This window comes from Colletotrichum costaricense (genome assembly GCF_030867565.1).
Source record: "Colletotrichum costaricense strain IMI 309622 chromosome Unknown Scaffold_39.1, whole genome shotgun sequence".
Classification (NCBI taxonomy): Eukaryota; Fungi; Ascomycota; class Sordariomycetes; order Glomerellales; family Glomerellaceae; genus Colletotrichum; species Colletotrichum costaricense.
In genome coordinates this window covers 25,180-38,434 of record NW_026848268.1, presented here as the reverse complement: position 1 = coordinate 38,434, position 13,255 = coordinate 25,180, and the positions used below count along the sequence as shown (strand labels likewise).

General features: G+C 46.4%; 5 protein-coding genes across 5 annotated transcripts; 2 read left to right on the top strand and 3 right to left on the bottom strand.

Moving 5' to 3' along the window:
• Positions 1-281: 281 nt before the first annotated feature.
• Positions 282-643, bottom strand: CCOS01_17065 (uncharacterized protein; the record flags this gene model as incomplete). The annotated part of the gene is made up of 3 exons (XM_060465199.1): positions 282-356; positions 409-549; positions 608-643. 3 exons carry the CDS (start codon positions 641-643, stop codon positions 282-284), a joined length of 252 nt encoding a protein of 83 aa, XP_060304248.1.
• Positions 644-4,037: 3,394 nt separating this feature from the next.
• CCOS01_17064 (uncharacterized protein) lies at positions 4,038-4,404 on the top strand (the record flags this gene model as incomplete). Its single annotated transcript, XM_060465198.1, has 2 exons — positions 4,038-4,156; positions 4,209-4,404. The coding sequence occupies 2 exons, from the start codon at positions 4,038-4,040 to the stop codon at positions 4,402-4,404; spliced, it is 315 nt and encodes a 104-aa protein (XP_060304247.1).
• Positions 4,405-6,047: 1,643 nt separating this feature from the next.
• Positions 6,048-6,656, top strand: CCOS01_17063 (uncharacterized protein; the record flags this gene model as incomplete). The annotated part of the gene is made up of 1 exon (XM_060465197.1): positions 6,048-6,656. One exon carries the CDS (start codon positions 6,048-6,050, stop codon positions 6,654-6,656), a length of 609 nt encoding a protein of 202 aa, XP_060304246.1.
• Positions 6,657-7,033: 377 nt separating this feature from the next.
• On the bottom strand, positions 7,034-7,400 carry CCOS01_17062 (uncharacterized protein; the record flags this gene model as incomplete). The annotated part of the gene is made up of 2 exons (XM_060465196.1): positions 7,034-7,254; positions 7,319-7,400. The coding sequence occupies 2 exons, from the start codon at positions 7,398-7,400 to the stop codon at positions 7,034-7,036; spliced, it is 303 nt and encodes a 100-aa protein (XP_060304245.1).
• Positions 7,401-9,164: 1,764 nt separating this feature from the next.
• On the bottom strand, positions 9,165-10,664 carry CCOS01_17061 (uncharacterized protein; the record flags this gene model as incomplete). Its single annotated transcript, XM_060465195.1, has 4 exons — positions 9,165-9,342; positions 9,390-9,556; positions 10,341-10,348; positions 10,415-10,664. The coding sequence occupies 4 exons, from the start codon at positions 10,662-10,664 to the stop codon at positions 9,165-9,167; spliced, it is 603 nt and encodes a 200-aa protein (XP_060304244.1).
• Positions 10,665-13,255: the final 2,591 nt, after the last annotated feature.

Below are 13,255 nucleotides of genomic sequence, written 5' to 3'. Positions count from 1 at the left end.
AGGTAATGCAAGAGGCGATCGGAGCAATGTTGCAACCATTACTTCCTTTCTCGATGAAAATCCTCAGATGAGGAAGGTTTCTTGTTCTTCTATCTGCGTCTATGTCTCCTTTTCATCCCTTGATGCCGTAACCTTGTGCCGAGTATAGCTAAGAGTATCCCATGTGACGGGCTCGACCCGGCACAATTATACTTGTAGTAAGCTAGATAAATGGCACCGACCTTTACCTTAAACCCTTTACAGCAGGTGAGAGAATCAATAGGAACTGAGACCAATTGCTCTTAGCCGTTGGCAGCCCAGTAGCCAGGATGCGCAGTACAGCAAGACTTAAAAGCTTGCCAATTGGAAGTACAGCACTATACCGCGTTAAAATCTGTCCGAGTTTACACCTGCGCGTGGGGTACTAACAGCACCGTCTTGTTGGTAGCTACCTCCGGGACAGCATGATGAGGTGTATCCAGAGTTGGAGTTGTCAGATCTCAGGCATTGCCAAATCAAGGATGGGCTGTTGTTGCAATACGCAGCGCATACACCGCTCAAGAAGGTGCTCTGAAACTCGCACGTTAGATTGTCATGGGGGAAGGAGGCTTCTAGGATTAGTTCTCACAAAGGGCAGCAAAGCAGCAAGTTGATAGACCTTCATTGTTGTCCAAGTTGTCTGATGAGTTGACTGGGGTGGTGCATGGCGTGTTGGACATCAATCGTTGAAAGCCAAGGTGGGAGTTGTTATATATTCAGAGCTTGTTCACTGCCACAATCAGTCTAAGTGAGACCCAATTGTCGCCTTTCTACCTTGTTTACAGTTGGTAATCGGTGGGATGGTCCATCTACGTGGTGCGTGGTGTTAAACTTTCTTCGGAAATTCCTTCGGAAAGTGAAATAGATTAGAATGCCTCAGACAGGAACAAGTGTGAGCCTTTTGACTTATCCATTTGGTTCGGTCATTTCAGGGAGACTGTACTATGCCGATCGTTGCCTTGATATGGGATATTGCCAATGGCTCCGAAAGTTCATGAACTCAGTCGCAAGTGGCACGATCAATGTGCGTATACATGGGTCGCCTTGCTCGGTATGCCAACCCGTAGCTTCATCTTTCTCTGAAAAACTAGCGTTTTAAAACGGTTGGTAATTACAATACGCTCCAGATGTATTTTCGCAAGCGATGTGATTGTAGGCAGTTAGTGACATTTGAATGAGGGTAATCGCATTGATTCTGTCAACGTGCTGATTCCAACAAACTTTACTAGCTCGCCAATGAGCTGAAATCAAGCGTGAGCAAATTAACCTCTGAGTCTGAAGTATTAATTAGATACGAGTTCATGCGTGATTTGACGGTTTTGAATTAACTGATGCGTCTGTTCTATTGCTTACCTTTTGATGGAAAATACTCTATCAGACTTGGGAGGCACCTCTTGGACACGCTGCCAGGGATGCGAAAGCACGAAAACGTAAAAGAAGTCCGATGATACTGGAACCAAGGCTGGAAATAGTATGATCCATATGTGACGGCCCGCTAGTCGTAGTGAGGTACATTAGGAGAAATTGAAGCTGCGAATACTAATGAACAGTGTCGTAGTCGTGATAGCTTCTCTGAAGCTATGCTGTAAGTCGTAAGGTGGGTAAGGCTTCGGTGACCAATCGTAGTCTTGTCAAAAGGGTTCTCAGTGAAGATAGCTGAAAGTGATCGTGAGATCGAATACTAAGTTGATTGCTGAGATACCTATGGGAGTCTGTCCTAGAGCCCGGCTCGAGTCCATCCTACATACAAGCCTCTTCCTTGAACATATCTTTTGTTAGTGATCATGATTTGATTTGATTAATTCCTACTCGGTTTTGGCCGCTTTAGTCCGTATATTCCAGTCTGACTTCAATATACGAAGTCCCGTCTGAATATAAGGCGCAGACGCTTCTGTGGAAAAATACCCGCTGTCGGGGTAGTGGAGCCAAAAGAGCGGGCATAGGCAACATATCAAGATGGTATAGACGTTGACGGTTATTGGCCAATGCTTGGATTGTGCTGTGAAAGACTTCTTACTACTTCGATGAGGGGCTGCGAAATGTTTTGATCGAGGGTGAGAACCCTTCCGTATAATGCATTGCCGTGGTGCGTCTCATGGATACCGGAGATCGAGTGTCAACAAGTCTCCGAGCGCCACGTCCGAGGGCTCTCGAGAGGCTTCTGGCGGGAGCGAGAGGGTATCATAAGCAAACGACTCGAAGTGACTACCAACAAAGATTTGGTCGTATGCCAGTATCCAGCTGTCCTTTGCGCTACTGGTTGAAGAGCCAGTTATTGTAGGTTTTCCAGGAGATACCTCGTTGAGTTGTGTCTCAGCCGTATTGGGTTGGTGATTCGAGCATCCAAGCGGGTACATATTGATCCAATTCGTCGAGGCTGTGCTTGAATCGTTGGCTTGCAGGGGCCATGAATTCTCGAAGTTGTTTAACCCCACTATGTGCATCGCTGGATATCTTGGTATTGTCTCCAGCCTAATATCAAGGCCACTCGGATTGTTGACATTGGAAGGAACCGTATCAGGCTGTTTTGTTTGAGTTGTTATGCTGGACGATTTCGAGGAGTTGCGGGAGGCTGACGGTGTTGACTGAGTGGCTACCTTGCTACGACGCTGCTTAGTCGGTCTTCCCAACCGACGCGGCGGGCTGTGGAAGCAGTCGATCTGGAGCCTTCGGCAGCGATCGCACTGTGCAGCTCCAGATTCGCTTGAGCACCGGCTCTTGAGGGATCGGCAGCGGTCGCAGGCACTTTTTTGAGCGAACGACATGGCTGGTGGAGTGTTCGTGTAGATACGCCATGAGAATGCAAGGGCGGCTTACGTATTGTGTTAAACGGGAGCAGCCGAAGGTTTTATGGCCTACATTTCGCAAGTCTCGCACACGATGCCCAGGAATAGTCAGGGTACCCGGACTGGTCTTGTTCCCGTCAGATTCACTTGCACGTTCCACTACTATCCGAGTCCCTGCGTCGGAGCGTGGGGGACACCTGAGATGTTTGGGTTTCCCCTCTCCCTCCAGGGATTGGCCATCAGGCGCGATGCTAGTATACTATGTTAAGGTTCTCAGAAAACCTTCGTAATGTTATTCCTGTCTCTAAAGTGATAGTAGAAGGGACCGGACTAGTTAGACATTGGCTTTGCCGCGAGTCTGGCAAGGCAGACTGGGAAAGGTATCGCGTCGCTCTAGCTCAGATTCTAGGTTTAAAGAGGCCTTCTAGCAATTAATCTTCGCAAAGTACCTAGAAACTTTGTTAGACCCAGTGTCTACCATTGGGCAGGACATATTGCATGCGAGCCAGGCGGTGTGAGCGATGAGGCTTTCTAGTTAAATCAGAAACCACAATTTGATAAAGGACAAACCTCGCAGCGGTGCAGCGTTAGCCTATGAAGTTCTAGTTCAATTTATTGAATTCAATTAGGAAAGTTGATTTCCCTGTCAATCTTTGGTCGTACCCGGAGCCTAGTTTGGAGTTGGCTACGTCGGCCGACATTAGTCCGGTGCTAGGCGGCGGCTGTGAGGTAACCGCGTACGCGAGCTCTGGTAACAAGTAGTGAAAACTCGCCCCTCGGCTGGATTAAATGAGTCACATGCACGTTTGATTAAAGAGAGAATAACGGGCGCACTAGAACTCACGCTTCTATAGTCCTTTCCCCTACAATCCAAGAGAGCTGGTCACTGCCTACAGTACCTCGCGAGGGACAATTACCGGAAAAGTTTTCGTGGATGACGGCGCATGGGTAAGGAAGCAGCATCCGTTGATACTGACTCGCAGAGAGTAATCCTGACCTAATGGAAACCTAAAAAGTCTCGATAACTACACAGAGTTTGAGGTTTATTTACTTCTGATTAATTGCTCTATAAGACCTTTCCTAATCAGATGGTAATGTTCACAGGATCTGCCTGTACATCGCGCCGAGGCTTCCGGTGTCCTACTTTTGTGATTACCCGTATATATACGTAGCACAAGGCTCTCACACCCTAACGAGTTGTTTTGCACTCTCTTGCATGTCATAGTACTCAATATGAAGCCTTACTATCCTCTTTTTCTTGCCCAGGCTGTCTGCTGTGCTACCTTGCAAGAACAGACCACCAACCTAAATGACAATGCTCTGGCAAAGAGAGCTTCCTGCAATGTTTGTGTGTGAGTACGGACAGGCGTAGCAGGTTTGGACAAACAACTGATAGCACCACAGAACTACGGTGAAGGCCTCTTCTACCACGATCTGGGGCCCTTTCTCGATCCCCTTCGACCAAGGTGGTCAGACGTCAAGAGGAGTATACGTGGGGTGCAATGTCCACATTGACCGCAAACGGACTACAGACTGTCCACAATGGAGAGTTTGGACTTCTGGCTCTTGTGGGCAGGTTATAAAACAGCAAACATGCTGATGGACGACACGGCTGGTTGAAAGGAATTGAATGTTAAATACATCCCTCTGGACAGTGAAAGTCCGTATAGGCATCGTATGTACGCAACCTGAACCGAGATAGAATGCGGCATTATACAGCAAGTATTTTATTTCCAGCCTCCTGCAGTGTAGTAGTGCACGAAGGAATTGCAAGTCATGAAGGCCAAAGCGAACGCTTTTACGCACGCAAGTCCTTATAGGAGGTATTGGACCTCAAAGCTTTTCCCTAAGTGCAGAGTATTAGGCATGACCGGCGCTTGCTGTCCGTGCCGAAGCGGACGACAAAGGGCGTTGTACATCCTGCTACGATGCCGCAAATCTAGGTATATTAAGCGCCAGAAACTCGCCGCGTTTCGTACCATGGTACATTGCCGTGCAGGAAACCTAGGTATTGCCACCTTAACAAGAAACATAGGACCCGAAATCTGATACTCTTTGACTGTTTTTTGCCGACAACCTTTGAAGCAACTGGAATTCATGTCACACTGCAAGCGATTTCGCTAGATCCATCGCTGTTTGTAGTGTCTGAGACTTGACCCTTTAGATTATGATAGGAGTCGGTGACTAAACATGCCGGTGGCGTCTACTCAGCAATCGGGCTATTAAATGACGATATTGTTGAGGGTTGCTGCAAGACTGAATACAAAATAGATTTCTTATCAACTCGTTTTACGCTGGGTAAGTTACACTCTCCACTATCCGAAGCAGCAAGATATCAGGGCAATAGCCTCCTCTAATAATGTGTTACAACCCAACATGCTTGATCAAGACCGGGTCCCGCCCCGCAGGCCTACGGCGGCTGCGGCACACCATATATTGATCTGAACTATGTTAACGCCTACTCGGTTTTGGCCGCAGCGTAACTTTCCGCTTCCCCTCTTCCCCTCATTTCTCCTCTCCTACCTCTCATGTGCCACCCGCCTCAATCCCTGCCTTCCCTCGCCACTGTGTACTTCGAGCTGACCGTTCCCTATCGGCTTATCGTTGCCATCGTTGTCATCGCCTACCACGACGACACTACGTCTACCGCTATGCATCTATTCAAGGCTGGTGGTTTCTTCTCCGATCGCAGATATTTTTCCATGCCCTCTCATGTCGGATACTCCTGCATGCACTCGGTGCCTCCGACCCTGGAGTTCTGGCATCTCGGGGTCTTATCGGACTTGCATCGACTGCAGGGCAAAGGACGCTGCTCGCAAGGCCCGAAAAAGGCACTCCCGCCTGACCGGTCCACCAGGTGAAGCTTCTCCTACCCGCAAAACTCAGTCCATCTCCATCGCTCGCCGTCCCAGTCATGCCGCTGCTGCCTCCCTAAGCAACGAAGGCCTGGCTTCAGCGACTTTGTCTCCAGCTCTTCCCGCAAACGAAGAGATAACAATGCTCAGCATCCCAACTTCTTCATCCCATGCGTCTGACCATAGTTACTGGTGGCTTCATCTAAGTCGTCTTCATGTCAGGCCGTTTCGTCAAGCTTGGGCCGGTCGTTACACATTTTGCTCAGCAGTCCTTCTAACCACCGAGAAATCAGGTTGGTGTTGTGTGAACGGTACTCGAGTGGCGTCCAAGCTTCCCCCGTACCCACCGGACTTTCAACGAAGGCACCTTCCTGAACAATGGTGTCCGATGATGACAGCCCTCGGCTTCGTCGGCGACCGCAAACCATCATCAGATCAACCATTTTGTCTCCGAAACTTCGAACTGCGCACTTCTGTTTACGATACCTCTAAGGGGGACATAGTCAATTTTTCTATATTTTGCTACTTCGCGAATACGAGACGATGGGAGCATATGGTGGTCCCCAGCTCCTCTTCTTTTGTTTCCGTAACCGGTAAATTCGTCGGCTGTACACCATCGAATCAACTTGCGGTAAGAATTTTGGATGTGACCTATCTCCCGAAAATTACCCCGTCCTCCCCACTCTTCTACCTCCTCTGCCGATTTAACTTCCCCCAAGCGTCAAAGCCGTCGGAGTGGTCGCGCAGACTTAGCCCGACCAAAATGTCCCGTATGCAGTCATCCATGGATTCTGTGCAAGACGATACCGAAATGATCCCCATTGACAAGAGTGACACAATGACCCCAACTCCGACGACCCAAGACGATACAAGTCAAGTAACACGGCACCTCGACTCACCTTCGTCGGATACCGAGTCAAAAGAAACAACATCCACGATTTCACTACTCCCGGCAACTCGGCCACAGCGACACCGGCAGCCACCAAGGCACCTTTGAACCCAATTTCATATTAGTTCAAAACAAGAATGACATTCCACATATCATATTTTCATACTTTGACTTTGTAACTGCTCAGTTCGTGATTCTTACCTTTGCGGAGCGCGAAGCGCGACGCTCAATTCTCGTTGATTGATTGATTCCTACTCGGTTTTGGCCGCTTTAGTCAGCAGCTATGCCCGGATAGCGGGGTTTGGCCAACAGCCGACGCGCTCCGGACGTTAATCCGCAGTGCCCCACTTCGCCAGTGCAAAACACCGACCAGCTGTCTCCAAATCTCCCACTCTGCCCTCCAACCTCAACTACCCTTCGCTGCCACCACGTGTACTCTCATGAGGAACATCGTATTCAATCCGTCCAGGTAACACCAAGCCTCTCTAATGGTCACAACGACTCCCAGCAGCCACAAACATCTGGTACTTGGAGTCGATTTTTGACCAGTCGCCTCCAAGATTCCCATTCAGATCGGCCGTAGAGGTAGTCCCCCAGCTGACGGTGCACTGGCTCTTGGCGCAACAGCAAGTCCATGGGCCGTTACCAGAACCGTCTAGCTTCGACAAATAAAAGTTTTTGCAAATGGCCGCCCTTGCGACTATGTCTGAGAGTTCTCCTCATTAGTGACTATTGTTCTGGATTAACTGGGCCAGTTCGAGATTCCTTACCTGGGTACTCCCCCCCTCTTTCAGCGGGCAGAGCGAACCCTACGGGGAGGATGCCGAGAATAAGAATGGTGAAGTGTCTCATGATTGACGACGGGTAGCTTGAGACACGTGACTCAGGTGTTGTAGGCCGGGAAAGATGAAGTATTCAGGCAATTTGGGTATTCTGTGGCATTATGGTGACGTATTATATACAAGTCACATTATTGTCAGCTCCCGTGTTGCAGTGAGTAACCCCTGTATGTCGTTTGATTACATAGCCGATGTCATATCTAATGCTGCGCTTAATAACTGGGGCACAGGCTTGCTCAAGCATGGCTTCCCTGCTTAGTAGCGCAATGTCCCCGTACAAGCTTCATTAGCCAAAGTGAAGGACGCTCATGTGAGGATCGAGACTCTTGGGCATTTTGCCGTCGGTTTTGAGACCTCTGCCATGAATGGGTACCGTGCGTGTCACCATGTAAGATCAATCCATCACTCGAAATAATTGTTGTCATGCAATCAGTCCAGAGGAGCGTACGTAAAGACAATCGACACGATTACGACCGCTCAAACGGAACAACGATTGATAACATTCCCGTGAACAGAACGCTGATAGTACTCGGAAGTAGCCGAGTCAGCCTTTTGGCTGTGAGAGGGATGAGGATATCATCCCGCATACTTGCCCGGTTTCGCTCTCGTCAAAACATACTAACATCGCAGAAAAACACGAAGATGACCAATCCGGTTGTACTACCTAGCACAAGCCACAAATTCATGTGCACTTATGGAGTCTTAGGTCTGTTGCACGGACTTCTAGTGACGGGAGCGACCTTTCGAAGCACCTTTCGTCTTGATGGCCTCTACGGAAACTATCCGCCGGCCGAGCGACGCTGGTCGCAAAACCCCTCTACGTTGAAGCTGGCCAGCACCCTCAGCAAAATGCACTGCTGAAGACCCTTGAAGTAACTCATCATGATGTTTTGTTGTTCTTATTATTGTTAGTGCCGTCATAATCAAGACGTTTGCGGCAAGGCCGGGGCAGACCAGATGCTAGGCTGCCTTCCTCGCCGCAGCTACGTCGGTGTCAACGTAGCGTCGTGCCAGTCTCGTGTCGAATCAGACACCCGGCCAGCGCATAGGCCGAATTAGACCCTGACCACCAAGTCTTCCACCCTAATCTCTGGCAATTTCGTTGCCTGGTCATGCTTTTTAGAGATGTAGGTAAATTCGCATTTGTCTGGGTCAAAAGAGACCTCTTTTTCCAAGCCCCGCCTGAGAAGACTGGCTGCGTTTTCGTCAAGTATCGCGATGTTGATTTCGAGCGAGGGGCTTAGGGCCCGAATCGCAATGTCGTCCGCGTATATGAATTACGCGTAGCCGTCCTCAAGGCTTTTTATGAAATAGCGTAAAGAGACAATAAAAGACAGCAGCGAACCCCGAGAGAGCTCGCATGGCATAGTAAAGTAATCCGGAGTTCCTTCTTCTAGCCCGACCCTGACAGTCTGGTCACACCAGGGGCTGAGGATCAGTCTAATCAAGCTGTGTAGTCATCCCTGCTAACGCAGTCTGATGACGAGCCAGGCTCCCTACTTCCCCTTCTTCATCTCTATTCCTTTGCGTGTGTAGGTCAATACTCTCCGTCTAGTTCCTTCGCTGTCCCAGGAGTCGATCTGGCCGAAAGAGGTAAAACCCCGGACGCATTTCGAGTTGCACCTCAGCGTCCTTCTATCCCATCCGGGGTTCCAGAATGAGGACCGCATCAATCTAAGTCTTCCAGAAGAGCTGCAGGAAGGCCATGTGCGCTGGGGCTACCTTCCCTGCGTTGCCTTGCGCCACGCGTGACACTCATGGGGCTGCCACTCTCCGCCTATGTCACCGAACCAAGTTCGAGGTGGTTATAGGCATTCGCAACGTTGTGATTTGGCTTCTGTGCTGCCTCCTGGCTCCTGCGTGGAATAGGCAGCACAGGACGATCGGTTTGGGCGTTACCAGGGGAGTCTTCGGCATCGTCCGTCTCATCTTCGTCTGTCTCGTCTTCGTTCGTGCTGCTGCCGTCAGTGTTTTCGTCTACAAGGCAAACGACCGAGCTTACAGAGGGCGTTCTCGTACGCGCACGCTTGGCGCCCGGCTGCTACATCTAGCCGGCGTGGCGGAGGTAGGGGTGACAGCCTGCTGCTGACTGCTCTCTGGTCGAGTGGCCTTACGGAGGGTTTCAGATACCTTCTGGCCCTTTTCCATCACAACCGACGGCGCCGACTCCTGCGCAATACCAGCAGGACTTTATTCATGATATGCTGATGAGCGAAAGCTTTACTAATACTGAAATTGCCGCAGCCGTGAGACGTAGTACCCGTGCCATGCGGCGCATCCGCCAGAGGCTAGACTGCCTCGGAGCGACGAGAGCCCTTTTGAAATGGCGCCGGCCGACCTAGAGATATCAACCCACTGATGTTCCGTGCGCCGTGCGAGCGACTGATAGAGAAATCGGACAACTATCTATAAGAGATGGCAGCTCTTCTATTCGACGAATTTGACACAATGGTGACAGCGTCTAACCTACCTAGGACTCTAGGTTATCCAAGCCATTCTTAGCAAAGCACCAGACTCGTCACAAGACGTTTTCATCGGAACCAAAGAAGCCGCCAAGATCGTTAACATACGGAAGTACTGGGTCCCGAGACATCAGGACACTGGAGGAAACGAGGCAGCGGACCAGCCGGCAAAAGAGGGCACGACACTGCCGGCTCGGATAAGTCAAGTGGCAAACCTAGCAGGTATCAAGCGACTTGCGAAGGAAAAAGAGGCTCATGTTCTCAGCTGATCTCTACGTTGAGTACATTGTTTATTTAACGACTGTCTTAATCACTAGCCCGACTGCAGAGCTCGTAACAGAAGTGAGCAAGGACACTCAAAACGCATCGATTACAGACCCAGATTTTGCCTAGCCGCTTCATAGCTAAGCTGGTATTGACCGGCCTTTTCACTCAGGCATTTCCAACCTATTCCTTGTTAGCGTGGCTGGTAAAGCTGACTTCCTACTTACGCCAACACCTGAAGGATAAAGGTTAATATTAGTTGAACACGAGTCATGTCCATTCAACCAGAAACAGGTCCAACCTTTGGACGGTACTTGCAGGCAGAACACCTTCCGGTCTGGAGTCTCATTGACCAGCTTTACCACACCCGCAGCAGATAGTCCACCAGGCGCATAGTTGACATAGCCGCCTGTGAACTGGGCAACCCAAACTCCATTGGATTGCCGATTGAAGTTGAAAAAGGGCGTCGACGTGAAGGGAGCACTTGCGCAAGCCACTGCTTCCGCAGTGGCTGCGAGAGCCGGCAGGAGGAAGGTATATATAAGGTGCATATCTTCAAATGTAATGAAACCTCGTTCGGTGCGCCGGATACATTTAACATATTGCAGGTAGATAGCTTGAGCGGAGTTTTATAGTCTGTCTGGGCTCAAGGTTTAGTGTTTCCACAGTCGTAGTACATCAAGCCGCCGGGATAATTGAAATCTATTTAGATGAATATACCAGGAGCGGCGCCCGAAGCATCCGGTTTGTGGCAGTGCTAATCCTCTGACTGACTCGCAACGAGGTGGACAACGAGTAAAATGAATCGTAGCTTTGGATTCGAGGACAACGTTGCGATGCTTCGTTGGAGCTCTGCAATGTCAATAATAGGGCGACGGTGCTGATGGTCCGCAATTCTGAACAGCAGGCAGCAGTTCAACGAGAGTTTCAACAATTTGCGCCCGGGAAGTTGAGCCTGTCATCGTCAAGCCATGTATCCTGAGGGTACCCCGGAGCTATCTTTTGGCTCCTTTGCCGATGTCGAAAAACGATAGTTTCAATGAAAGAGCGTTTTACGAAGCCATAGCTAAGAACTGGACCCTCATAAAGAACGACTACGCAACCTGTCTATAGTACCTACTGTGGTATCAGCGTCAGAATCGAGCTGTGATCTTTTAGAGTTTGATAGTCTTCATGACTTACGCGAAGCTTGGTAGAATATTGAGTTTAATAGCTCAAGGCCGGTCTTAGTTTAGAAGCTAGTGTTACGAGCGGGTCAGGGCAACTAACCGTGGCACAAAGTAAAAGCTTTGATTATGACAAATCCGTTGTTATTATCCCCTGTTTTGCACTGTATAGCTATAAGCCTACCGGGATCGACTATAGCGGTTATAATAGCAGAGTTTATAAAGCGGCGAACTTGTTAGTATGAATTTATTAGAACTACGGGATGGCTTTATCCTATCTATTAATACCGTATTAAATAAACCCTGTTATAAGTTATGTATTATGAAGCGCTATAGAGGAAGTTCGATATAAAAGCCGGCGTTGTTTACTTGTGTTTTCCTAGGTTAAGCTTTTCCTGTCTAAACTCTATCCCTACGATATTTCGGACGATACCTTTGGCAAAACCCTAATTGATATAAAGAGATTGCTTATGTAAGTAGACCCGCGGAGCCTTTTGGGAAGTAATATAAACGAGTTTGCTCTAAATTAGATATTTAATAATATTCTAATCTTAATGAAAGGTGCCTGCGGCTTATAATTAAACTATACTTAAGAAAAATTATATAGCTAACCCCTATTATGACTAATTATATTATGTATTAAAGCTAGTATTAGATAACTTAATTGATTAGCTGGCCTTTGCGCTATAATTATTTACTATATATTATAACTTTTTTTTATCTTAACTATTTAGCTCCTTAATATTATATTCGTTTATACGTAAACGTTTTATATTTAGTTAAACCTTATTTTGACGTAGGTAATCTGTTAGTACGGGTGTATATAATATTAATATATATATATAGTTTATTATGCCCCGGCTAAGCTATTTAGGGCTCGTATAATTATTTATATATTTTCTATTTTTATTTATATCCTTATCTCTTAGAAGCTTATACGAGCCTTATCCGTTTTTATATATATTATTTTTAGTTTTATATACTAATACTACGGTTACTTATAGTATTAATAATAGGCTATTTTAAAGTTATTTTTTAAAGTATTTAGCGTCTTATTATTAGTAACTAAAACTAGTCTTATTATTAGTAATACGAGGGTGCGTAGGGAGTGTCGTTAATTAATATATTAATATAAGTTATATATAGTTTTGCTACTAATTAATTTATATATCTAGTCTCTCTATACCTAAAGCAAACTTAATAATTTCTTTAATAATATTTATGTTTAGTAACTAGTTATTAAGATCGGACGCGCTTTTTCTTTTAAAAAAGTACGATAGATTCCCTTTATATAACTCTGTTTATTAAAGTATTTAGGTTTATTATGCCGTTTATTATATATAATAAAAAAGAAAATACTTAACTAATTTTATTACTTATTTATAGGCGTATTGTGCTAAGGTAATTATATTAATTTAATATAAGTATTAATTTAGTTTTATTATACTGGTGCGTAGTTATATTAGGATATTAGCTTTTTTTTAAAAGAGCTCGTTATAATTATAAGTTATGTATATACTTTTTTAGTAAAGCGACGTCGATTTTTTTTAAATATACTTTTACGTTATTAAGTAAAGCTCTATACTTTTATTGTACGCTTTATAAAGCGATCTTAAGTATTATTAAGTAGGCTTTAGTAAGTTATTTTTGTAATATTTTATTTAGTCTCGTACTTTCCTTTATTATAGCTTTAGCTACTTGCGCTAGGTCTAACTTTATAATTAATAGGAGTTAAAAGAGTGTGAACTTATTACTTTGTTTTTATAGAGCTTATATATTAGAGTATAGTTATCGGACTTCTTATTAACTTAATTATTACTGCGGGTTATGGATAGTTAGTATAGCTACTTTATTATAGGTGAACGTATAGATAGCTTGGTAGTTAAGCTTTTATAAAAGAGATTTAATTACTTTTATTAGTATTACTAGCTTTATTATATATGAGTTTTATTTTATTTTTAGGCTAAGTGTGCGCG